The sequence below is a fragment of the Schistocerca cancellata genome, chromosome 8 (assembly GCF_023864275.1).
Source record: "Schistocerca cancellata isolate TAMUIC-IGC-003103 chromosome 8, iqSchCanc2.1, whole genome shotgun sequence".
Taxonomy (NCBI): domain Eukaryota; kingdom Metazoa; phylum Arthropoda; class Insecta; order Orthoptera; family Acrididae; genus Schistocerca; species Schistocerca cancellata.
The window spans coordinates 495199170-495224702 of NC_064633.1; the positions used below are offsets into that span (position 1 = coordinate 495199170).

At 37.6% G+C, this 25533-nt stretch overlaps 1 protein-coding gene across 1 annotated transcript in view; it reads left to right on the forward strand.

The window, feature by feature from the left end:
• Positions 1–13903, forward strand: part of LOC126094802 (uncharacterized) — a 54505-nt gene extending 40602 nt beyond the window's left edge. Inside the window, exon 4 of the mRNA XM_049909370.1 lies at positions 13181–13903. Coding sequence (XP_049765327.1) covers positions 13181–13423 — 243 coding nt within the window. The 3' untranslated portion in view covers positions 13424–13903. The remainder of the gene's footprint in view (positions 1–13180) is intronic.
• Positions 13904–25533: the final 11630 nt, after the last annotated feature.

A 25533-nucleotide genomic window follows, 5' to 3' on the forward strand; every position in this document is an offset into this window, starting at 1 on the left:
TTGAAGAAACTTCTGTTCCCTTATGTGGGGAAGTGTGTTCACACCATCCACAGCTTGGATGATTTCTTGCAGTGTTTCAAGCAACTACATATCACAGAATGTGATATAATGGTCAGTTTTCATGTGGTACCCCTGTTGTTCACTAGGATGCCACTGGAAGTAATTGCAGAGAAATTTGGTGATTCTCTCTTGGATCTGTTCAGGCATATACTGATCTCAACTTATTTTCTTTATGGGAGCCAGTATTACTAGCAGACAGAAGGTGTAGGCATGGGCAGCCCTCCGGCTCCAGTGGTTACCATAACATTCACGGAGAGATAAGAAGAGGAGGCATTACTGATGGTCCGATACAAACCCACTTGCTTCTGCAGGTATGTGGATGGTACCTTTGTGATCTGGCTTCATGACTGGGAGAGACCCAATGAGTTTCTGGATCATCCTATCACACACCAACAAAATATTATGAAGACTTCCTGAAAAGTAATGCCTCCAAATATTTTATGTGAAAATTCTTTTCTTTATTTTTCATGTCTACATATATATTTCTCAACATAGTCATTCTCACAATGAACATATTTCTCCCAACAAGAGACCAGTTTGTTGATACTGTCACTGTAGAATGTTTGGCTTTATTAATGGAGTCACAACCTCACCTCTTGTTGAACCACTTCATCGCTATCAAAGTGAATTCCTTGAAGGTGTTCTCTAAGTTCTGGAAACAGATGAAAACTGGATGAAGCCAAGTCAGCAAGTATGGAGGATGATTGATGATAGTGAACACAAGGTGGTGGATTACTGCAGATGTTGCAGTGCTTGTGTATGGTCTTGCATTGTCATGCTGAACAAGAGGGTGCTCCATGTGTTTACACTCTACAGTTCAGAGCTCTCTAGTGGCAGAAAACAGTAACTATGTAGACATGAAAAGAAAAGCTGTAGAATATTATTAACATTTGTTTTATCTGAAAAGCTTTATCAGTTTTCACATTAAAAATTCAGAGGCAGTACTTTTCAGAACACTCTCATAAGTTCCTCATGGAACTGTAAAGGATGGCCAGTTGCCATTTCTGGATGTACATGTCAAAAGGAAAACAAATGAGTCATTTGGCCACAATGTGTACTGCAAACCTGCACACACTGATTTATACGTGCAAGTGAGCAGCTGTCATTACTCGCACAGAAGAATGGTGTTCTGAAGACATTGGTCCTGAGGATATATACCTTGTCATTCCCAGATAGTTTGACAGCAGAAGTAGAGCACCAACAGTCAGTGTTCTGCAAGAATGGACATACAGATAAACAGAGTTAGAAGGCCCTTCAACCAGCCAGTCCACCACACGTTCTACAAGGAGAGTAATATGTGGCAAAGTCAGTGGCATACTTGGCCTGTGTGGATCTATTTCTGCCAGAATCAGCAGGATTTTCAGGAAGCATAACGTCAAGTGTGTGTTCTATCCATCTACCAAAGTGTGAAAGATGACCTGAGACTATGAAAACGAGCAATTTATAATATACCTTGCCAATGTGGCATGGCATACATTGGCCAAATATCTAGGACAGTAGACACCTGAGGCACACCTGATGACAACGACCTCCAAATCAGCCATTGCTGGGCACTGTCTGGAACTCAATCATTCCATGAACAGTGATGGAATGTGGATTCTGACATACACTCCCAGATACTGAGACATTGTTATAAAGAAGGCTATAGAGATAAAGGTGACAGAAAATCCCATGAATTGTGACCCTGGGATCCTGTAGTAGAGTTGCTGAATATGCAACGGGGGCAGAACTGCACACAGATGGAATAGGGAATGTCTAAGGATGCTGATAGTGGGAGCAGACTTCAGACTGAATGCCTGGAGCCAACAGTGGAGGGTGAAGATAGTAGGTATAAATGCTGGATCCATTCCACTCAATGAGCAGTCTCAGGCAGCACCTGATGAAGATGACGTGTCATGTTGTTGAAATATCGTGCATGAACGGTGCTGGTGTTTGGCAGAATTCCCAACTTCATTATGTTGTGTGATATATGTTATTTATGGAAAACACGATATGAATGGACAGAAATATGCCCTTTTCTTAAATGCTAGCTGATGGTCTATCAATGTTAATTATAATTTTTAAAATACAAAAATTGACGTCAATGCTAAATGTTCCCAAGATTTTAAAGTAATTCCTTCATGAACTAGGTATTAAAACACTTTATTTTTTTGTGCTTCCTCTGCTCCAGTTTATTTTCCCAGTTAAGAGGTCTTTCATCATTGACTTGTGCAGTAAAAATACTGCAGCTATAGAAGTCAAGGGATAGGAAAGGGAAGCAGTAGTTGTGAAGGTCGCAATCTTATTCAATCCATACATTAAGCAAGCAATAAAGAAAGCCAAGGAAAACTTGGGAAGGAAATTTAAGGTCAGGATCCATACATATTATAAAAATGTATGTATGTATGTAAGTTCCACATCTCCTCCTAAAAGAATGGACTGATTTCGAACAAAGTTGGTACATATATGCCTTACTGTCAGGCATCAATCACTGTATTTGTAAGAACCACCTACCGATCACAGTTCAGGAGGTATGATGTCATAAACATTGAGATGAGTGCAATAATTCTGCATGATAAATGAAGTTTTAATGCGTTTCTTCTGTACTGATAAGAAATTCCTACAGCCGCATCAACGTAAGGAAAACTCAGACTCCTGGCAGTGCTTTTGACAGCTTTCAGCTGCGAAGCACAAAAGGCTGTAGGCGAAAACAATAGCAGTCTATAGAGTTGTGAAGAGGCATCACCACAGAGTTTTTTACAAAATCACATTGCAGACATACGAAGCAGTCGTGCCCATCTGCCTGAAAATGTAACTAAAAATACTGTGTATAATAAAGCCCTGAGTTAAATCAACATTACAGAGAATTTGTATTTTGCGCACTACATTTCTTAAATTGGATACTGTACTTAAATATTTTTACATTGTGCATATTTCTTTGTACTAATGTTTTCACAAATACATGGAAATGAATTTTTTTTTTATACTGACTACAAACACAGTTCATTTTTTGTTTTCATTTCTAATAGAAACTTGGCAAAATGAATAACCACACAATGTAGGTTTTGTCAACTAGTAAGGAATAAAAATTATAAACATCATAATTCCATCAGAGATCACAGAGGACTTCAAACATGAGTTGAAAACAATGGTTAGTGTCTTGAAAAGAAGTTTTAAGACAAAAAGCAACAGAAGTAAAACAATGGTAATTGAATGTAGCCAAATTAAATTGGGTGATGCTGGGGGAATCAAGTTAGGAATGAGGTGCTAGAAGTAGTAGAAGAGTTTTGCTATTTGGCCAGCAAAATAACTGATAGTGGTCTAAATAGAGAGGACATAAAACACAGGCTGGAAACAGGAAGGCAAGTGTTTCTAAACAGACATATTTGTTAACACTGAATATAAATTTAAGTATTAGGAATAGGATAAGGAACATTTGATCATGGTTTCATGGGAGATGACAAAATGTGACCATGACATCAATGAAGGTTTAAGGGAGATTTAGTCATAACAGATTTCAACTGCACAACTACAACACATTTTATTGGAATGGGTAACTCTATTATGTCAAACAGAATCATATTTAGGGGTAACTCCACAAACTGAGAGACAGTGTTTTGAGTGCAAAATCATATAATAAGACTCATTTGTAGCGTAAATTAAAGAACAGCATGCTGAAATCTTTTCAAAGAATTGGATGTACTAACAACTGTTTTGTTATAAGTAATATGAGGAGTACCCAAAAAAACCAAAATTATTTTTTTAAAGTTATATATTTTCAAATTGTTTACAAAACAACCATATTCCCTTCAAAATACTCTCTGTTATGAGTAATACATTTGTCCCATTTATCCCACCGGTGCTTCCACAGTTTGAAACATTTTTTGTCATCATCTTTATAAATAGCTGTCAGCTCCTCCCTCGTTTTTTTTCTTGACTTCTTCCATGTTGTCAAATTGGTGTCCTTTCATGCCCCTTTTCATGCTTGCCATGGAGCCAGGTCAAGCAAGTCAAGTGCGTGGGGCAGCGGAACCATGCCATTTTTAAGCAAAAACTGTCTAACAGAGATGACTCTGTGTGCAGTGCACTATCATGGCGGAAGAACCAGTCTCCTGTCTGCCACAAATTCACTGAACCGAGCTCCGGGGTAACCCATTAATCTCTGACAATTGATCTATTGTCTTTTGATGGTCTATTAGCATAATCTCTCAAATTTTTTCAATATTTTCATTGATTCGGGCAGTTGATGAATGTCCAGAACAAGGTTTGTCATTAATCAACCTGTTGCCATTTTTTAATCAAGCAAACCATTCATACACTTGACTTTCCTCATAGCATCATCTTGGTAAGCTGTTTTCAACATTAAAACAGTTTCAGCAGCATTTTAAATTGAGCAAAAAATAAAATTTCACACATTGCTCACTTAAATTTGCCATCATAAAAAAATGAAATGCCCTATGTGATCAAAAGTATCCGGACACCCCTAAAAAATATGTTTTTCATATTAGGTGCATTTTACTGTCACCTACTACCAGGTACTCCATATCAGCAACCTCAGTAGTCATTAGACATTGTGAGAGAGCACAATGGGGTGCTCCATGTAACTCACGGACTTCCAACATGGTCAGGTGACTGGGTGTCACTTGTGTCATACGTCTGTACATGAGATTTCCACACTCCTGAACATCCCTAGGCCCACTGTTTCCAATGCAATAGTGAAGTGGAAATGTGAAGGGACATGTATAGCACAAAAGCGTACAGGCCGACCTCATCTGTTCATTGACAGAGACTGCAGACAGTTGAAGAGGGTCATAATGTGTAATAGGCAGGGATCACCAATTTAGTATTGTAGGGCAGCGAGAAGGGTAAAAATCATAGAGGGAGAGCAAGAGATGAATACAGTAAGCACATTCGGAAGGATGTAGGTTGCAGTAGGTACTGGGAGATGAAGAAGCTTGCATAGGATAGAGTAGCATGGAGAGCTGCATCAAACCAGTCTCAGGACTGCAGACCACAACAACAACAACCCTACAAGGATCCCCTTATTTTTAGGTCTATGGAATGAAAATCGAATCTAATCTAACCTAAACAAAACAATTTATTTTTTCATGGCATATGATATACAAATTTAATCACAATAAAATTTAACAAATTTGCACATATATATTATTTGTACCCTACAAGTCTTCCCCCCATGAACCATGGACCTTGCCATTGGTGGGGACGCTTGCAACGATACAGATAGCCGTACCGTAGGTGCAACCACAACGGAGGGGTATCTGTTGAGAGGCCAGACAAATGTGTGGTTCCTGAAGAGGGGCAGCAGCCTTTTCAGTAGTTGCAGGGGCAACAGTCTGGTTGATTGACTGATCTGGCCTTGTAACATTAACCAAAACGGCCTTGCTGTGCTGGTACTGCGAACGGCTGAAAGCAAGGGGAAACTACAGCTGTAATTTTTCCCAAGGGCATGCAGCTTTACTGTATGATTAAATGATGATGGCGTCCTCTTGGGTAAAATATTCCGGAGGTAAAATAGTCCCCCATTCAGATCTCCAGGCGGGGACTACTCAAGAGGACGTCATTATCAGGAGAAAGAAAACTGGCGTTCTACGGATCGGAGGGTGGAATGTCAGATCCCTTAATCGGGCAGGTAGGTTAGAAAATTTAAAAAGGGAAAAGGATAGGTTAAATTTAGATATAGTGGGAATTAGTGAAGTACGGTGGCAGGAGGAACAAGAATTTTGGTCAGGTGAATACAGGGTTATAAATACAAAATCAAATAGGGGTAATGCAGGAGTAGGTTTAATAATGAATAAAAAAATAGGAGTGCGGGTAAGCTACTACAAACAGCATAATGAATGCATTATTGTGGCCAAGATAGACACGAAGCCCACGCCTACTACAGTAGTACAAGTTTATATGCGAACTAGCTCTGCAGATGATGAAGAAATTGATGAAATGTATGACGAGATAAAAGAAATTATTCAGGTAGTGAAGGGAGATGAAAATTTAATAATCATGGGTGACTGGAACTCTACAGTAGGAAAAGGAAGAGAAGGAAACGTAGTAGGTGAATATGGATTGGGGCTAAGAAATGAAAGAGGAAGCCATCTGGTAGAATTTTGCACAGAGCATTTTTATTTATTTATTTATTTATTCTTTGCCCATGGACTCCAGCTGAAAATCCAGCTGAGAGTATTGGGTGTGTCATACAATAGGCTATTAACATCAAACTTGATTTCATTATATATAAATGAAACAAATGATTAAACAGAAATAGTCCATAATCATACAAAGGTATTACATGTTTCACATTATATGTACATACAAATCCAAACAACATACATGATAATTTTAATGATATAACATATTAAACACCATCTTAGTATTCACTCAAACTGTATATACATTTCTCTGTGAGATATAGTTTCAAATGATTTTTAAAACATTTTAGGTCTGTTTCTTTTTTAATGATTTTGGGGAGTTTATTAAAAAACCTTTTGCCTGCTTCTTCTGGGGCAGTCATAGACAGTTTTAGATTTCTGTTTATCATGTAGTAATTTTCATTTCCTCTTGTACCGTGTTTGTGTACATCTTTATTTAGGAGGTGTTTATCACTTGACGTTACCGCCATTATGCTTTGGTATATGTACAGTGAATATACTGTCATAATATTATAGTATACAAAAGCTTGCCTACAGGTCTGTCTTGGTGGTATTTTTGCAATGCATCTCACTGCCCTTTTCTGAATTGTGAATATTCTTTTTAGGTAGCCAGCTTGTGCACTTCCCCATATATGAACTGAATAAGACAAATGTGGGAAGACAAGTCCATAATACATTGATCTGAGGACTTTATCATCCACAGTCTTAGCTGTTTTATGCATGATGAAGATCTGTTTGTTTATCTTTTTACACAGTGCATCGATGTGCTCCCCCCATGCCAAATGTTTGTCTATTATAGTTCCTAGAAAATTTGTGCTGGTTACTTCTTTAATAGTCTTTCCATTTATATTATAATTTTCACTATGCTTGGTCTGAAATACTACATTCATTGTTTTAGACTGATTCATAAACAGGTTGTTTTCTGTTAAATATTTATTTGCATTTTCGATAGTCATGAGTGCTTCCTTCTCAAGCTCCTCCTTTGTGTCAGCTGTGCAAATGATTGTTGTGTCATCAGCATACATTATAAGTTTTTGATTTATATAGCTAGGGAAGTCATTTACGTAGAGTATAAATAGTATTGGCCCAAGCACAGACCCTTGCGGCACACCGTGTTTAACTGTTTGTAATTCTGATCTGTAGTTTGTTATATTTCCCCCACTAATATGTCTGATTTCTGTACATTGTTTCCTATTTGTAATGTATGATTTAAGTATGTCATAGCATTTTCCTCTAATTCCATACTGATATAATTTCATCATTAATTTTGAGTGATTCACACAATCAAATGCCTTAGATAGGTCCATAAAAATCCCACAAGTCTTTTGTTGCCCGTCAAGTAAATTAAGAATGTGCTCAATTATATCTGTTGATGCTGTTTTTGTTGACTTCCCTTCTCTGAAACCATGTTGTGATGAATGCAGTATACTGTACTTTGTTATAAAACTTACAATTCTATTCTTTATTATCATTTCATAGATTTTAGCAAATGTTGAGATCAATGATATTGGCCTGTAATTCCCTAATTCATCCCTGTTCCCTTTCTTAAATATTGGCTTCACTTTACTTACTTTCAGTGAATCTGGAAATATACCTTCTTCTATCGCAGCATTCAGCATGTGTGTCAATGGTTTTAATATACATTCTCTGCATTCCTGTATGAGATGTGATGTGACACCATCCAAGCCAGATGAATGTTTAATTTTAAGTTGTTTTATTAGGATTGACACTTCTGCATCCGTTGTAGGTATGAAAACCATAGTATGATTTGTATGTGGGGGGTTTAACAATTTACTTGCTACATTTGTTTTATTTTGACTTATTAATTCGTCTGCTACAGTAATATAATATCTGTTAAAAGTATTGGCTACTTCTAGAGGGTTTGCGTTGCTTTTCCCACTCATCAGTGGGCAGATGTCCTCCGCCCGATTTGTTACTTTTCCTCTCTCTTCATTAATGAACGACCATAAACCTATTGAGTGGTTCTTTCCCTTATCTATAGACATCCTGATGAATGATGCTTTAGTTTTTCTGATAAAACTACAGTACTCTTTCTTTTTTATTTTATACAGTGTGTTGTAGACCTCAGTATTTTTTGTTTGGAGAGGTCATAATACACTCTCAGATTATTTCTGGCATGGATTACTTCTCCAGTCACCCAGCTTTTCTTTTTTTGTTGCTGTCTGACAAGCCTTTTACTAACAGGACATGTAACATCATAATAATAACTGAATAAAGAAAAAAACTGGTTCCATTTGGTGTTTGCATCTTTAGCTGCATATATTGTTTCCCAGTTTTCTGCCTCTAACATCTTTTTTAGCAGATTTATGTTATGTGGGTAGTTCTGTCTTCTCATCTCCCATATCTTCTGCACTGAATCACTAGTCTTTATATTTATGTCTATCATGACTGCAAAATGGTCTGCTAATGTGGAGTTTATTACCTGTGTGTCACAATAGCATGTAGGAATATTTGTTATTACGTGATCATAACTTAATCATAGCTAACACTTGGTTCAAGGATCATGAAAGAAGGTTGTATACGTGAAAGAAGCCTGGAGATACTAGAAGGTTTCAGATAGATTATATAATAGTAAGACAGAGATTTAGGAACCAGATTTTAAATTGTAAGACATTTCCAGGGGCAGATATGGACTCTGACCACAATCTATCGGTTATGAACTGTAGATTAAAACTGAAGAAACTGCAAAAAGGTGGGAATTTAAGGAGATGGGACCTGGATAAACTGAAAGAACCAGAGGTTGTGCAGAGTTTCAGGGAGAGCATAAGGGAACAATTAACAGGAGTGGGGGAAAGAAATACAGTAGAAGAAGAATGGGTAGCTTTGAGGGATGAAATAGTGAAGGCAGCAGAGGATCAAGTAGGTAAAAAGACGAGGGCTAGTAGAAATCCTTGGGTAACAGAAGAGATACTGAATTTAATTGATGAAAGGAGAAAATAAAAAAAATGCAGTAAATGAAGCAGGCAAAAAGGAATACGAACATCTCCAAATTAGATCGACAGGAAGTGCAAAATGACTAAGCAGGGATGGCTAGAGGACAAATGTAAGGATGTAGAGGCTTATCTCACGAGGGGTAAGATAGATACTGCATACAGGAAAATTAATGAGGTCTTTGGTGAAAAGAGAACCACTTGCATGATTATCAAGAGCTCAAATGGAAACCCAGTTCTAAGCAAAGGAGGGAAAGCAGAAAGGTGGAAGGAGTATATAGAGGGTCTATACAGGGGTGATGTTCTTGAGGACAATATTATGGAAGTGGAAGAGGAGGTAGATGAAGATGAAATGGGAGATATGAAACTGCGTGAAGAGTTTGAAAGAGCACTGAAAGACCTAAGTCGAAACAAGGCCCCGGGAGTAGACAACATTCCATTAGAACTACTGACAGCCTTGGGAGAGCCAGTCCTGACAAAACTCTACCATCTGGTGAGCAAGATGTATGAGACAGGCGAAATTTCAAGAAGAATATAATAATTCCAATCCCAAAGAAAGCAAGTGTTGACAGATGTGAAAATTACCGAACTATCAGTTTAATAAGTCACATCTGCAAAATACTAATGCGAATTCTTCACAGACAAATGGATAAACTGGTAGAAGCCGACCTTGGGGAAGATCAGTTTGGATTCCGTAGAAGTGTTGGAACACGTGAGGCAATACTGACCCTATGACTTACCTTGGAAGAAAGATTAAGGAAAGGCAAACCTACGTTTCTAGCATTTTTAGACTTAGAGAAAGCTTTTGACAATGTTGACTGGAATACTCTCTTTCAAATTCTGAAGGTGGCAGGGGTAAAATACAGGGAGCAAAAGGCTATTTACAATTTGTACAGAAAGCAGATGGCATTTATAAGAGTCGAGGGACATGAAAGGGAAGCAGTGGTTGGGAAGGGAGTGAGACAGGGTTGTAGCCTCTCCCTGATGCTATCCAATCTGTATATTGAGCAAGCAGTAAAGGAAACAAAAGAAAAGTTCAGAGTAGGTATTAAAATCCATGGAGAAGAAATAAAAACTTTGTTAACATCGAGTATAGATTTAAGTGTCGGGTAGTCGTTTCTGAAAGTATTTGTATGGAGTGTAGCCATGCATGGAAGTGAAACATGGATGATAAATAGTTTGGACAAGAAGAGAATAGAAGCTTTTGGAATGTGGTGCTACAGAAGAATGCTGAAGATTAGGTGGGTATATGACATAACTAATGAGGAGGTATTGAATAGAATTGGGGAGAAGAGGAGTTTGTGGCACAACTTGACCAGAAGAAGGGATCGGTTGGTAGGACATGTTCTGAGGCATCAAGGGATCACCAATTTAGTATTGGAGGGCAGAATGGAGGGTAAAAATTGTAGAGGGAGGCCAAGAGATGAATACACTAAGCAGATTCAGAAGGATGTAGGCTGCAGTAGGTACTGGGAGATGAAGAAGCTTGCACTGGATAGAGTAGCATGGAGAGCTGCATCAAACCAGTCTCAGTACTGAAGACCACAACAACAACAACCCTACAAGTACTTATTTATAGAAGCTGTCTTATTTATACCATAGCTGGTGATTGGTATGAGATGATTGCATCCATTCATTACCAGTACTGGCTGCGAAACAAGTAAACACTCCTCCTCTCATGACCACTCAAGACATGTACACTATGTCATTCTTTCTCCACTCCTTGTATTCTCATGAGCCAAATTGTCTTCTTACTGTAAAAGCACGATCAGAAAAAAAGGCTGTATGTTGATAATAGTACTGATTATTATATGAAAACTTTCTGAGGTCTGTCAGTCAGGGAATTTGAACTATTGACAGTACTTTACAAGATTAATGTTTATAACAGCTATCACTGATGAAATACACAGGACTAACAAGTGATCAATAAGGGAGCCAAGAGGATAAAAAAAATAAAATAAAATAAAATAAAAAAATGCTGTAATATGGGTGCTCATGGGAAATACAGGGTTGTTTGCCACCCTAGTTAGGAAGTCATTTCTAATGGTATTAGTCTGAGGTATGGAAGTGTTACATGAATTATAAACAGTTCCGATGAGAAGAGAATTTAAGATTTTGAAATGTGGTGTTACAGAAGAATGCTGAAGGTAAGATGGGTAGATTGGATAACAAATTAAGAGGTTGGTGTTGTCTTCAGCCTGCAGACTGATTTGATGCAGCTCTCTGAGCTAGTCTATCCTGTGAAAACCTCTTCATCTGTGCATAACTACACAACCTACATCCATTTGAACTTGCTCACTGTATTCAAGCCCAGGTCTCCATCTACAATTTTTACCCCGCAAACTTTCTTCTATTACTACAATGACATCTCCTTTATGCCTCACGATGTGTTCCATCAACCTATTCCATTTTTAGTCTCCTTTATGCCTCATGATGTGTTTCATCAACCTATACCATTTTTAGTCTCCTTTATGCCTCATGATGTGTTTCATCAACCTATACCGTTTTTAGTCAGTTTGTGCCATAAATTTATTTTTTCTCCAGTTTGATACAGTAACACCTCATTTGTTATTCAACTCACTTCACTAATTGCCACTATATCTAACTTCAGCCTATCCATTTCTCTTTTTAAATTTTCTAACCTACCTACCTGATTATGGGATCTAACATTCCACGCTCTACCATAGATTGCCAGTCTTGTTTCTCCTGATGATGACATCCTCCTGAATAGTCACTGCCTGGATATCTGAGTGGGGGACTATTTTACCTCCAGAATGTTTTGCCCAAGAGGCCGCTATTATCATTAAATTGTACAGTAGAGCTGCAAGCCATCAGGAGAAAAAAGAAAAGAATCACAGCTGTACTTTCCCCTTGTTTTCAGCCATTCACAGAACCAATACAGCAAGGCCATGTTGGCTAATCTTACAAGGCCAGGTCAATCAGTCAGTCAGCCAGACTGTCACCCCTGCAACTACTGAAAAGGCTGCTATGCCTCTTCAGGAACCACGGCTTAGTCTGGCCTCTCCACAAACAGAATTCTGTTGTGGTTGCATCTAAGGTATGGTTATCTGAATTGTTGAGGCACCTCAGCAAGGTCCAATGGTTAATGGAGTAATTGGGGAGGGGGGCGGCATGGGTTATGAACAGTTCTGACAAGACGAGAATAGAAGGTTTGATGTGCGATCTACAGAAAATACTGAAGATTAGATGGGTAAATTGAATAATTAATGAAGAGAGAAGATTGAATAATTAATGAAGAAGTACTGAATAAAATTGAGGAGAACATAAATTTATGACACAACTTGAGTACACGAAGGGTTAAGTTGATATAACACATTCTGAGCCATCGAGAAATTATCAGTGTAATAATGGGAGAAGCTGTAGGGGGTAAAAACTATTGACAGAGGCTGAGATTTGATTACAGTCAGGAGGTTCAAATGGATTAGGCTGCAGTAGTTATGCAGAGATGAAGAGATTTGCACAAGGATAGCAAGGGTAGAGATCTGTGTCAAACCAGTCTGTGACCCACAACACTAAAAAGAGGACACTATTTTCTATCTCGAGTAATATTAATATATGTCCATGACTTACATATTTTGAATTATATTTGTTTATCTATAATTGCACTTGGTGAACAAAGGCCCCATGAAGTTCAAAGATTGTTCCTGGAAGCTTTGTGTACAGATATCTGTGAGGATAATGGCCTCATTGAAGTAGAGGTGCAGAATGAGAATTCATTAACATAAAACTGTTTGTTGCACAGCAAGAAGACTGTAGATGAATATTTGTAGGGGAAAAAAAGGCACATACCAAGCTTTTATTACCACCTTTGCAGATGACTTTATAGCCATTCTTAGATAATTCAAAACCATTTAGTGCAGGTATTGGATTTAATTTATACAATAGCTGGCTGCATCTTTTAATCTATTTTACTGCAACTGCTATATTAATGTTTATGGACATGATAGGATTTTATGAAGAAAAAGAAAAATATTTTGTTTAATATTTCAACTTCCTTTTTACTAGGTGACCACACAGAGACAAATTGATGAGGCGATTGTCGACGTAACACTTACAAATCTAGTAGGAGCTCAGGGATCGACTTGTATGGACGATGCATTTATCATAGACACCATTCGTGTAATGGGTTTTCCTGAGAGTGGGAAACCGCCATTTGTGAAGAGAGGACTGGCAATTGACCGCTGCACAAGTAGGACTGACCCTTTAACACTGTCATTCAGTTTCACCATTTCCTCATCAGTACGGTAAGATATTGTGATTATTGTTGTGAGAGGAAATATGAAACATTTGCAGAGTGCGGAGGAGTAAGAAGAAGAGAAAATCGTGTTTAACCTCTTGTGCCTGTTTCATCAGGTTAATGATTTTTTGAAAGAAAAAGTGACATATTTTAGTGTGCAGAATGTGACATTCAGTGTGATAATGCTGAATATAAATGAAGAAGCGAAAGTAGCTGCTGTAGCATGACAAGTGGTCTACTAAACCAAATTTCACATTTTGAATATTTAAAAAGTATTTTATTGTATTTTTATGAGAACAACAATTATCTTTACAAGAAATAGAATACAACTATTGTAAAAACACTAAATAAAACACAACAATATTAAATTTATATTGAATGTAATTCAGGAGATAACAGGTAGTTGTCTCCTCATTGTGACAGGTCTTCCAGTGTACAAAATTAGTCTATGTAGTAAGAGAAACTGACTGAAGCTGTATAATGTTGGTGATACCAGGTAGACAAATAAAAACAATAATAAATTTGTCTAGAATGTAGTTTCATAAATTGCTCACTCTTCTCATAATTTTGTGATTTTTCTGTAATTTATTTTGCTATTTTTCTCTGAAATAAACTTCCAGCTCAACTTCTGAAAGATGATGTATCATTGACATCCGTTGCTTTTTGCTATAATGCTATGTTTATGTTTGTCTAGCAGTGTTAGGGTACCATTTTTTGTATGTGGTTACTTTCATCGTCTTGCCCTTATGCAAAAAAAATTTTCAATGAATGACAGTAAAAATTCTAAGTTCTTGAGCACATATATTGCACAAGCTAGGAAAATCACGTAGTAAACCTACATCATCATTTAGGATCAACTGTTTTTGCAATAAGAATAATTATGAATTTTATGCACACAAAAATCAATACGTTGACATTTTTGCATATTTTCTTTTTGAATGTTGTACAGAACTGTGTTCCAGGGTTAAACAAAACGTACTCCACTAAACTATATCAGAAGAAAAGCAGACTTCAAATAATCAGCATGATGTAAATTTTGAAACTATGAGTAAAGCTCTATGCCATGTAGTGTCAATCTGAACCTCTCTTGCTAAATGAAACAGATTTTGCAGAAGGAAAACATTTTAGTAAAATATTTAACTCAAATTTTCAGATACTGCTAACAGCATCTTGTAAGGAATCCTATTCCAATAGAGTTCAGAACATAAGAGGTGTGTAAGTCTTCCTGTTGGAACTCTTAAAAAACATTTTGGAAATAGAAAATTCTCATATTCATGTGGGCTATCTGACTACATTAATTTGTTTGGAAATTGCCCTGCACTGTTGTAATACTTCCCTTGAGTTTTGAATCATTTGAAGGTCATTGAAGTTTCCAGAATGGGAAGACATAGGATGCTAGTCATCATCAACATATTTTCATGGTTCCATAAATGATTAAGAAGGTTATATACAATTTGACAACTACTTTCCTTGAAAAAACTGAATCATTACTGGTAACTAATCATTAGTTTGTATCACATAAAACTGGTATAACAATGGACACTTAAAATTTTTGAACAAATTCGTAGGTCCTTAGATCAAAAGAAATTTACCTTGGTGCTACTCACTGTTTTAAATAAAGCTCATTTGATAATCCATACAGTGTTATTTTAGTAGTTTAAGTCATACTGTGTCAGGGGCGCAGGTACCAACTCCGTGGGGCCTGAACCCCCTCAAAATTTTGTTTATATTGTGCTTTGTAAAATCACAAAATTATGTTGGAATATTTTTTCCTTGTTTGACAGTAGTTATCTTTTAAAATAAATTCAGTAATGAGCTAAAACAAATAATTATTATGGTAGGAAGTAGATTAACTGAAAATGAGTGGTGTGAATCATGATAGTGTTACGGTGCTGCGGGCACACTTAGAATTTGTCCTGGTGCATGAACCATCGGGTGAAGCCTGACACCAGCGGGCCAGTGCTGTGGCTGTGGTGACATCAAAAGGACCAGAGCAGAAGTGCTTGGAACCATCTGCCTCGCATTGCCTTGACACTTTGAGACATTACGGCGCCAGTGCCACACAAAGCCCACCCTGCAGTCAGTGAGTGTGGATAGTTTCGTTCATTGCATGCTGCAGACGTGTTTTGTGTTCCGACTTTAGTGTCTAGTGGACTATTTTATATGGCTATATTTTATTCATTTACTTTAGTCTCTTAGTGTATTGTGAATTAAGTTTGCAATGGATAAATTTGTTACCAAAAATGCGCGCTTGGAAGTTGATGATACTGCGAGTCAACCTCCAACAATTATTGTGTCATCAATTGCTTCATCGTCTTCAGGCCAGAAATGTTCACAGCAAAAACCTGGACAATGTGATAAGGGAAGATCATTTCAGAAGTCTTAGTTGATCAAATATACATGGCTAGAATATGAAGCATCAACCGAAAAAGTTTTTTGCAAAACTTGCGCAGGGGCAGGTGCTAAAAATCTATTAAAATTTTCTTCAAAAAAAGAAGATGCATTTACTTCCATAGGGCTTTCTAACTGGAAAAAGGCTTTGGAAAAATTCTGTCTTTATGAAAATATGTTTATGCATAAAGAAGGTTTTCTGAAACTAAATTCTATCATTAACTGAAGTGTGGGCTCCCAATTGAATGAACAGTTAGGTAGTGATATGAAGAAAGGCCCTTTCGCTCTCGAGACAATTTTTATGCCGACAAGGACTAGCAATTAGAGGGCATGAAGATGTAAACTCAAATTTTTTTTCAGTTGTTTGAACTCCAAAAGAATGACATACCTGAGTTTAAAGATTGGTTAGGGCATTCGGGGTATAAGTGGACATCTCATGACATTCAAAACGAGATCATTGATCTACTAGGAAAGTCTGTGTTGAGAAAGGTATTGGCTTCAATCAAGAAGACTGAACATTTTTCTATTATGGTTGATGAAACAAGTGTCATTTTGAATTCAAACTGTTGATGATTCCTTAATCATCAACAAAGACTTTTCTGCAGAGGACAAAACAGAGTGTCAGGTTACAAATGTGCAAGCTACCTTGAGTCAATGTTACAATTCAAGATTTATTTCTTTTTGCGTCTTTATTGCGATGCAATGAACACATTAGAGGATGTCAATGAAAAAATTCAGTGCCCTCATCTAAGTGTTGCTGATCCGGAAAAAATATATGAGGGCTTGATTTGTATATTGAATGGAAGGCGTGATAGTTTTGAAAACTTTTGGGAATTGTGTTTAAAAGAAAAATGTTCACAAGTTGATGATCCTTCGCTTCCTTGGAATCGAAGTATGCCAAAGAAGTATGAAATCAATGAAGCCAGCTCACCACACACTTTCAAAACCCCAAAGGAATACTACAAAGCTATTTACAATGAAGCTTGTGAAATGGTGCAATCTTGCACTACTGAGTGGTTTGCTTCAATTGGACTCACACAGGTCATTGCAGTTGAACAAAAGTGCTTGATTTTAGTAAACAGAGGTGAAACAAATTTGGAAAAATCAACTGAGTTTTTCAAAAATGACCTAGACATTGAGAGACTGCACTTACATTTGAATATGTTAGCTGATATGGCTAATAAAAAACAACTGGCCTTAAAAAACATGCGTGATGTAAGAAAGTACATTACACAAGAGCCTGCAGTTGGAGAAATGTTATGTGACGTAGTGAAGTGCATTAAGCTTCTCCAAGTAGTTCCAATCATGACAGCAACAGCAGAATGGTCATTTAGTGCCTTTAGATGTCTGAAGTCATATCTCCTATCAACAATGGGACAGAAGCAATTGAACAACTTGGCTGTTCTTCATGCCCACTGGGATGTTTTGGATGAATCGGATATCCGACCACTCATCAATGACTTCATATTCAGTAATCCAGTCAGACAGTTGACATTTGCACCTTTCTGAAGACACTTTAGCCCTAATAATGGCATTTAGAGCAATATTAAAAATAATTATAAAATAGAGAATTAAATCATGCTAAATTTTGTTTCAAGTACTGTATTACTATAGTACTGTATTAGTTGTTTTCAAATACTTAAATATTTTTAGGTTGTAAGACCCAATTAAAACCCTCTATTTATATACTCCTTGACTGAAAGTATTAGGCATACTGTATTAATTTTACTAACTGTATTGAAGCATTAACTTTGAGATATTGTTTTTATTTAATGAACCCTGAGCCTTATTCAAAGTAAGCTTAAATTAGCTATTTCACTTATTAATCAAAGTGCTATTACTGTGCAACAGCAATATTTTATATTTATTCTTTTAATTATAGTTTAGGATTTATTTAAATATAATTTCAATCTTTTCAGAGTTATATATTCACTGCTCTGTAATAGTCTATAAGCATGATTATTACTGTAAATTAAATTAGCTTTTTACAAAAATACCATGCATGTTTATGTTTTCTTTCTTTTTCAAAGCCAAAAAATGTGTCAGGCTTCCTGTTTCCTGGAGTGTTGAGTTATCGAGAGTCCAGTTTGGGGGTTCTAATATCGATAATATGACTCTAAAATGCTTAAAAAAGCTTTAAAACTATTTTTCACCTAAAATTTAGAAATTTTCCTAGGGAAAGACCCCCCCCCCCCAGTATGACACCCCCCACTCCACCAGCACCACCAATATTTTTTATAAGTCGGTGCCCCTTGTCAGGGGTACTTTGAACTCTTTGTTTCAATCACATCTTTCTAACATAGGAAAATGATAAAAATCTCAAGATCTGTCAATGAGTAGGAAAAGTCAAAATCCTATAAACTAGCAGAATACTGAAAGATCTGGTATTAAGACTTCTTTTGCTCCTTTTTCTCAACTGTCCAGATGTCCCTCCTGTGTTTTGTTCTTGCACTTTATCTCAGTTCTGCAAGTGGAGTAACAGATTATAGACACACCCAGTAGGCTCCCATCCTTGCAGTGAGTGAACTACTGCTGATACAAGCAAGACTTCAAAACAATGTTCCTAATCTGCAGTGGCGTGTGTGCTGTTTTGAAACCTACTGGCAGATTAAAATTGTGTGTTGGATTGAGACTTGACCACAGAACCTTACATTCTCCAGGTGTCATCTATGGCTTTAATCGGTGTCATAGATAAGATTGCACAAACACTTTTCTGTACATCTGGAAAATGTCATCCTCGTATTGAGACTACAAAAGTTAAAAATAATGATATAAAACTTGTAAGAGGGCCAAAATATTTGTGAATGTGTATTGACAATACCAGAGAGGAAATGTTAAGAAAACTGAGCAATCCCTTCTATACAAATAGCACCTTCACGCTGTTAATCAAACATTAAATGTGAGATTGATTTATTATGGACTTGTAATGTGAAAGAGAGAATTGCTGGGCAGTACTTACCTTCAGGAGAATAAATGTATAACACTGCTGATACACACGTAAAAGCAAAAGGGTAAACTTTTGGATACAAGAGGAGAGAGGTAGGGATATGTTGAGGTCTCTCTCATACTGGGGTCTGAGTAGCCTGTTTTTTTTTTTTTTTTTTTTTTTTTTTTTTTTTTTTTTTTTTTTTTTTTTTTTTTTTTTTAACCGTCCTTAACATATTGTTTATGGATATCAGGTACACCATGGTGTAGGGGTAATGTCTTTGTATCCTTGGTCTTGGGTTCAAAACCCACCATCGCTTAAATTTTGAGTAATAATTAGCATTGGTGGCCAAAACTTCTGGCATAAGAAGTCGCCCTCATTCTGCCAATGGCCTTGTCAAAGAGGGCGGAGGAGCAGACAGAGGTTTAGGGAACTCTCTTGTCCTTGGGGTGGGAAACCGCCCCTAAGGGTGGACGAGTCAGCAATGATCAATGGCATGAGGATGCAGATGGCAATGGAAATCACTGCATTAAAGACATGTAACATGCATCCACAGGACATGTGGCCTCTGACTGGAAAGTGTCATGATGATCTCTCCATTGGCAAAAGATTCTAGAATAGTTCCCCATTCAGATCTCCAAGAGGGGATTGTCGAGGTGGAGGTGACCATGAGAAAAAGACTGAAGAACCAACAAATAGATAACATTCTACAAGTCAGGGTGTGGAATGTTGGGTGCCTGAATGTGATAGGGAAATGCAAAAGCTCAGTCTACATTTAGTAGGGGTCAGGGAAGTGAAATGGAAAGAAGACAAGGATTTCTGATCAGATGAGTACAGGGTAAATCAACAGCAACAGAAAATGGTGTAACGGGAGTTGGATTTGTTATGAGTAGGATGATAGGGCAGAGAGTGTGTTACAGTGAACAGTTCAGTGATAGGGTTGTTCTTATAAGAATCAACAGCAAACCAACACTGACAATAATAGTTCAGGAATACATGCCAACATCACAAATTGATGATGAAGAGACAGAGAAAGTATATGAGGATATTGAAAGGGTAATACAGTACGTAAAGGAAGGTGAAAATCTAATAGCCATGGGGGACTGGAATGCAGTTGTAGGGGAAGGAGTATAAGAAAAGGTTACAGGAGAATATGGGCTTGGGACAAGGAATGAGAGAGGAGAAAGCCTAAGTTCAAGAATCACAAGAGGAGGTATTATACTTGGAAAAGGCTGGATGATACGTGAACATTTCATTTAGATTATGTCATTGTCAGAAAGAGATTCCAAAGTCAGATACTGGATTGTATGGAAAACCCAGGAACATATATAGAATCAGATCACAATATAGTAGTGATGAAGAGTAGGCTGAAGCTTAAGAGATTAGTCAGAAAGAATCAATACACAAAGAAAAGGGATATGGAAATACTAAAGGATGATGAGATACACTTGAAGTTCTCTAAGGCTATAGATATAGCAATAAGGAATAGCTCAGTAGGCAGTACAGTCAAAGGAATGAACATAGAAATCAAAAAAGAAATGATTGTTGGTAGGACTGACCCAGCTTACAGGAAAATCCAAATAACCTTCAGTGAAATTAAAAACAAGGGTGGTAACATTGAGAGCACGATGGGAATTCCACTGTTAAATGCAGACAAGATTGCAGTTAGCTGGAAAAAGTGCATTGAAGGCCTCCATGAGTGGGAAGATTTGTCTGATGTGATAGAAGAAGAACTAGGAGTTGATTTAGAAGAGAGAGGGGAACGAGTATGAGAAACAGAATTTAAGAGAGCTTTGGAGAACTTCAGAACAAATAAGGCAGAGAGATAGAGTTCCTAAAATCGTTGGGGGAAGTGGCAACAAGATGACTATTCATGTTGGTATGTAGAGTGCATACATCTCGCGACATACCATCTGATTTTTGAAAAAATATCATCCACACAATTCCAAAGACTGCAAGAGCTGACAAGCAGGAGAATTATCACTCAATCAGCTTAACAGCTCACGCTTCCAATACATGCCAACATCACAAATTGATGATGAAGAGACAGAGAAAGTATATGAGGATATTGAAAGGGTAATACAGTACGTAAAGGAAGGTGAAAATCTAATAGCCATGGGGGACTGGAATGCAGTTGTAGGGGAAGGAGTATAAGAAAAGGTTACAGGAGAATATGGGCTTGGGACAAGGAATGAGAGAGGAGAAAGCCTAAGTTCAAGAATCACAAGAGGAGGTGTTATACTTGGAAAAGGCTGGATGATACGTGAACATTTCATTTAGATTATGCCATTGTCAGAAAGAGATTCCAAAGTCAGATACTGGATTGTATGGAAAACCCAGGAAAATATATAGAATCAGATCACAATATAGTAGTGATGAAGAGTAGGCTGAAGCTTAAGAGATTAGTCAGAAAGAATCAATACACAAAGAAAAAGGATATGGAAATACTAAAGGATGATGAGATACACTTGAAGTTCTCTAAGGCTATAGATATAGCAATAAGGAATAGCTCAGTAGGCAGTACAGTCAAAGGAATGAACATAGAAATCAAAAAAGAAATGATTGTTGGTAGGACTGACCCAGCTTACAGGAAAATCCAAATAACCTTCAGTGAAATTAAAAGCAAGGGTGGTAACATTGAGAGTACGATGGGAATTCCACTGTTAAATGCAGACAAGATTGCAGTTAGCTGGAAAAAGTGCATTGAAGGCCTCCATGAGTGGGAAGATTTGTCTGATGTGATAGAAGAAGAACTAGGAGTTGATTTAGAAGAGAGAGGGGAACGAGTATGAGAAACAGAATTTAAGAGAGCTTTGGAGAACTTCAGAACAAATAAGGCAGAGAGATAGAGTTCCTAAAATCGTTGGGGGAAGTGGCAACAAAATGATTATTCATGTTGGTATGTAGAGTGCATACATCTCGTGACATACCATCTGATTTTTGAAAAAATATCATCCACACAATTGCAAAGACTGCAAGAGCTGACAAGCAGGAGAATTATCACTCAATCAGCTTAACAGCTCACGCTTCCAAGTTCCTGACAGGAATAATATACAGAGGAATGGAAAATAAAATGAAGGATGTGTTAGATGATGATCAGTTTGGCTTTAGGAAAGATAAAGGCAGAGGAGAGAGAATTCTGATGCTTCAGTTGATAATGGAAGCAAGACTAAGGAAAAATCAAAACACGTTCAAAGGATTTATCGACCTGGAAAAAACTGTTCCACAATGTAAAATGGTGCAAGATTTTTGAAATTCTGAGAAAAATGGGATTAAGCTACATGGAGAGATGGGTAATATACAATACATACAAGAGCCAAGAGGGAATTATAAGGGTGGACAATCACAAATGAAGGGCTCAGATTAAAAAGGGATGTAGTCTTTTGCCCCTACTGTTCAATCTATATATCGGAGAAAGAATGATGGAAATAAAATAAAGGTTCAGAATTTGAATTAAAATTCAGGGTGAATGAATATCAATTATATGAGTCACTGATGACATAGCTGTCTGGAGTGAAAGTGAAGAAGAGTTACATGACCTGCTGAATGGAATGAACAGGATAATGAGTAGTGAATATGTATTGAGAATAAATTGAAGAAAGACGGAAGCAATAAGAAGTAACAGAAATGAGAACAGTGAGAAACTTAACATCAGGATTGATGGTCATGAAGTGGTTGAAGTTAAGGAATTCTATTACCTAGGCAACAAAATAACCAATGACAGATGGAGCAAGGAGTACATAAAAGCAGACTAGCACTGGCAGAAAGGGCTTTTCTGGCCAAGAGAAGTCTAATAGTATCAAACATAGGCCTTCATTTGAGGAAGAAATTTCTGAGAATGTATGTTTGGAGCACAGCATTATGTGGTAGTGAAACATGGACAGTGGGAAAACTAGAACAGAAGAGAACTGAAGCATTTGAAATGTGGTGATACAGACAAATGTTGAAAAATCAGATGGACTGATGAGGTACAGAATGAGGTGGTTCGGCACAGAATTGGAGAGGCAAAAAAAAAAAAAAAAAGAATGTCAATATGAGAACAAAGACAACCTCCGCATGGGGTGTGACAATCTACGGTTAAGCATCTCTGGACTCAGTAATGAGTTTTTCTTGTTTTTAGGTATGCGTCTTGGGGTGGTAGTAATTAATGTGAAGTCTTCATATGTGATTGTTCACGAACTTTCGGCTGGATAAATTATTCAAAAGAAATCCAAGTTGTGTATGGTTGCATGCTGAAAGAACATTGAACAGAAATTCAGAAGTAGGGAATGTTGTCCAAGATTGAAGCAACCATGAAGGTTTATGTTTTATTACGGTCCTGTGGCATGATTTCATTACTACAGGGTGGAGCACTGTAAATTTACACTTTGGGAATGAAATAAAAAAAATAATGATCATTTAGAAACTTACATTTTTATTTTTCTCATATTGGACAATAATGGAAGTTCCCAATTATATGGTTTAAACAGTGTATCTGACAATTGTCTACCGTCACAATCCACACACTGCCACAGTCATTTTCTGAAATTCTCATGCACGCTTTCAAGCATGTCTTCTGGTATTCTTGCCATTTCAGCCTCAATACTGCTCTGTAGGTCTTCCAGGGTGTTGGGACATTTGCAATACACCTTTGACTTCTGGTGTCTCAAAAGGAAAAAATCACATGAGGCCAAGTCAGGTGATCGTGTGGGCCAGTTGAGATCCCCCATCCAATAGATAAGCCTTCCATGAAACATTTGCCTTAAAAAATTCGTGGTAATGCCCACTGTGTGTGCGGTTGCACTGTCTTGTTGACACGAGGTATCCTGTAATTGCATTACCTCAGAAGCTGGCTGGAGAAACTCTTGCTGCATAGATAAGTCACAATCCGAATTCACAGTTACAGGATGACAATTTTCCTGGAAAAAGTAAGAGCCAATGATGCCTACTCATGATAAGGCACACCACACAGTGACACAGCCTGAGTGCAGTCGTTTCTTGGGAATTTGCCTGGGGTTTGTATAATTCCAGTACCGCATATCCTCTTTCTTTACACGCCCACTGAGGTGAAAATGCACCTCATCAGAAATGAACACATTTGCCCCATGGGTTATCGTCTTCACAAGATGTTCTTCATGTTACATAATCCCGTTCTGACAATTGCTGGACCATGCACATTTTTTATGTGTGAAAATTCAATTCATTGTGAAGAATCCAGCAGAGAGAATGTCTTGAAATGCTAAGAGCAAGTGTGTGTTTTGAGCCGAGTGTTTTGGAGATTGCAGTATTGCTGCTCCGACTCGTTTGACATTTTGTGAAGTTGTACTGCTTCTTTCAGGTTCTCTTCGTACAGATGACACATCCTGTTGTTCCGAATGCATTTACCCAATTTAACATTAATTGCCATCCATGAACACATCCGTGTGGGTGTACTCTAAATCACAAACGAAAAGGACGCTGCACTGCAATGATCGAATGGGAATTCGAGAAATATACTTCAATACGAAATGAACACGAAATGAGCATTCCTCACATGTCCACTGCATTATTGCAACTGAACAACAATTGAATACAAACCTCCCATCGGTCACTATAAACCAAGCCCACTCTCCCCTTTATTCGACCAACAATGAAGCCACAAAGTGAATTCTTAAAAAAGCAATTTACCATGCTCCACACTGCATAATTCAATAATACCTTTCAAAAAATGATATTATAAACTAATATTAGCATCTCAATCATTTGTGCTTAATCAACTTCAACCAACTAACCATCAAATAATACACTAAGGATGAAACAATCCATCATCAACATGGAGAGATATAACGATCAACAAAGTGAGCAATGAGTAGGATCTTCACACCCTTTTACATTTATACGCATCTAATGACAGTACTATACATTTCACATCCTGAAGGCAAGTAGTGAGCAGCAAATCTGTCTCATAATGTATTAGTTTTTTGCAGTTGAATTTTCCTTTAATATTATGGATTTGAACATTCCATCATTGTGTATAAGATAGCTTTCTGGTGGTTAGTGCATACAATGTTCCGAAAAATTACAATCAAGTAACACTATGATGAACTACCAAACATATATTCAAAACAACACTAGACTTGGAGGTAAGCGGAGTTGAATCCTGGTGGTGGATGAAATTTTCACTGCCAGTAAATAGCCAGCAAGGAGAGGAGAGGTGGTGATTTAAAGTTCTTGATCATCTGTCTTTGCACCAAGGCCCTGGATTAAATTTCAAACCTCTCTGCAGTGTCTCACGAATTGAGTGCATGTGACACTTGATGATGATCCATCTGTCACATGGGGATGTTAAGCTCAGTGGGCCCTTGGTGTTATTAGAGAGTAGTAGGTTATGTGCTGGCACTGGGTTTCACTCTCTCCATTATATCATCATCATCATTATTAAACAACACGAACATAAAACTACACTATACACTCTCATTATAGTAAACTCCATAAATACACATATGACACAACTCTCATATATTTGCAAGGAAAAGGGCCAATCTGCGCAGAGGATGAACACCTTCTTTCTAAGCTGCTGAACCCACCCTGCAGCGGCGCACCTACAATTGAGTGCCAGTGGCTGAATGTCTGTTGGCTGCAATATTCAAATGCCCGTGGCTCCACTCATGCCATGGCAGGGCAAGGAAGTCAGCAGGAAGGCCAGCAGAGGATGACTCTGGTGGTTGCGCCGACACTATGATCATCACATGCAGCTAGAATCAGCATGCGCAGATCGGCACTGTGCTCTGCTTCTGCGACCCAGCTCTGCAGCCAATCAAAACGAAGTAATCCTCCATGATGCAA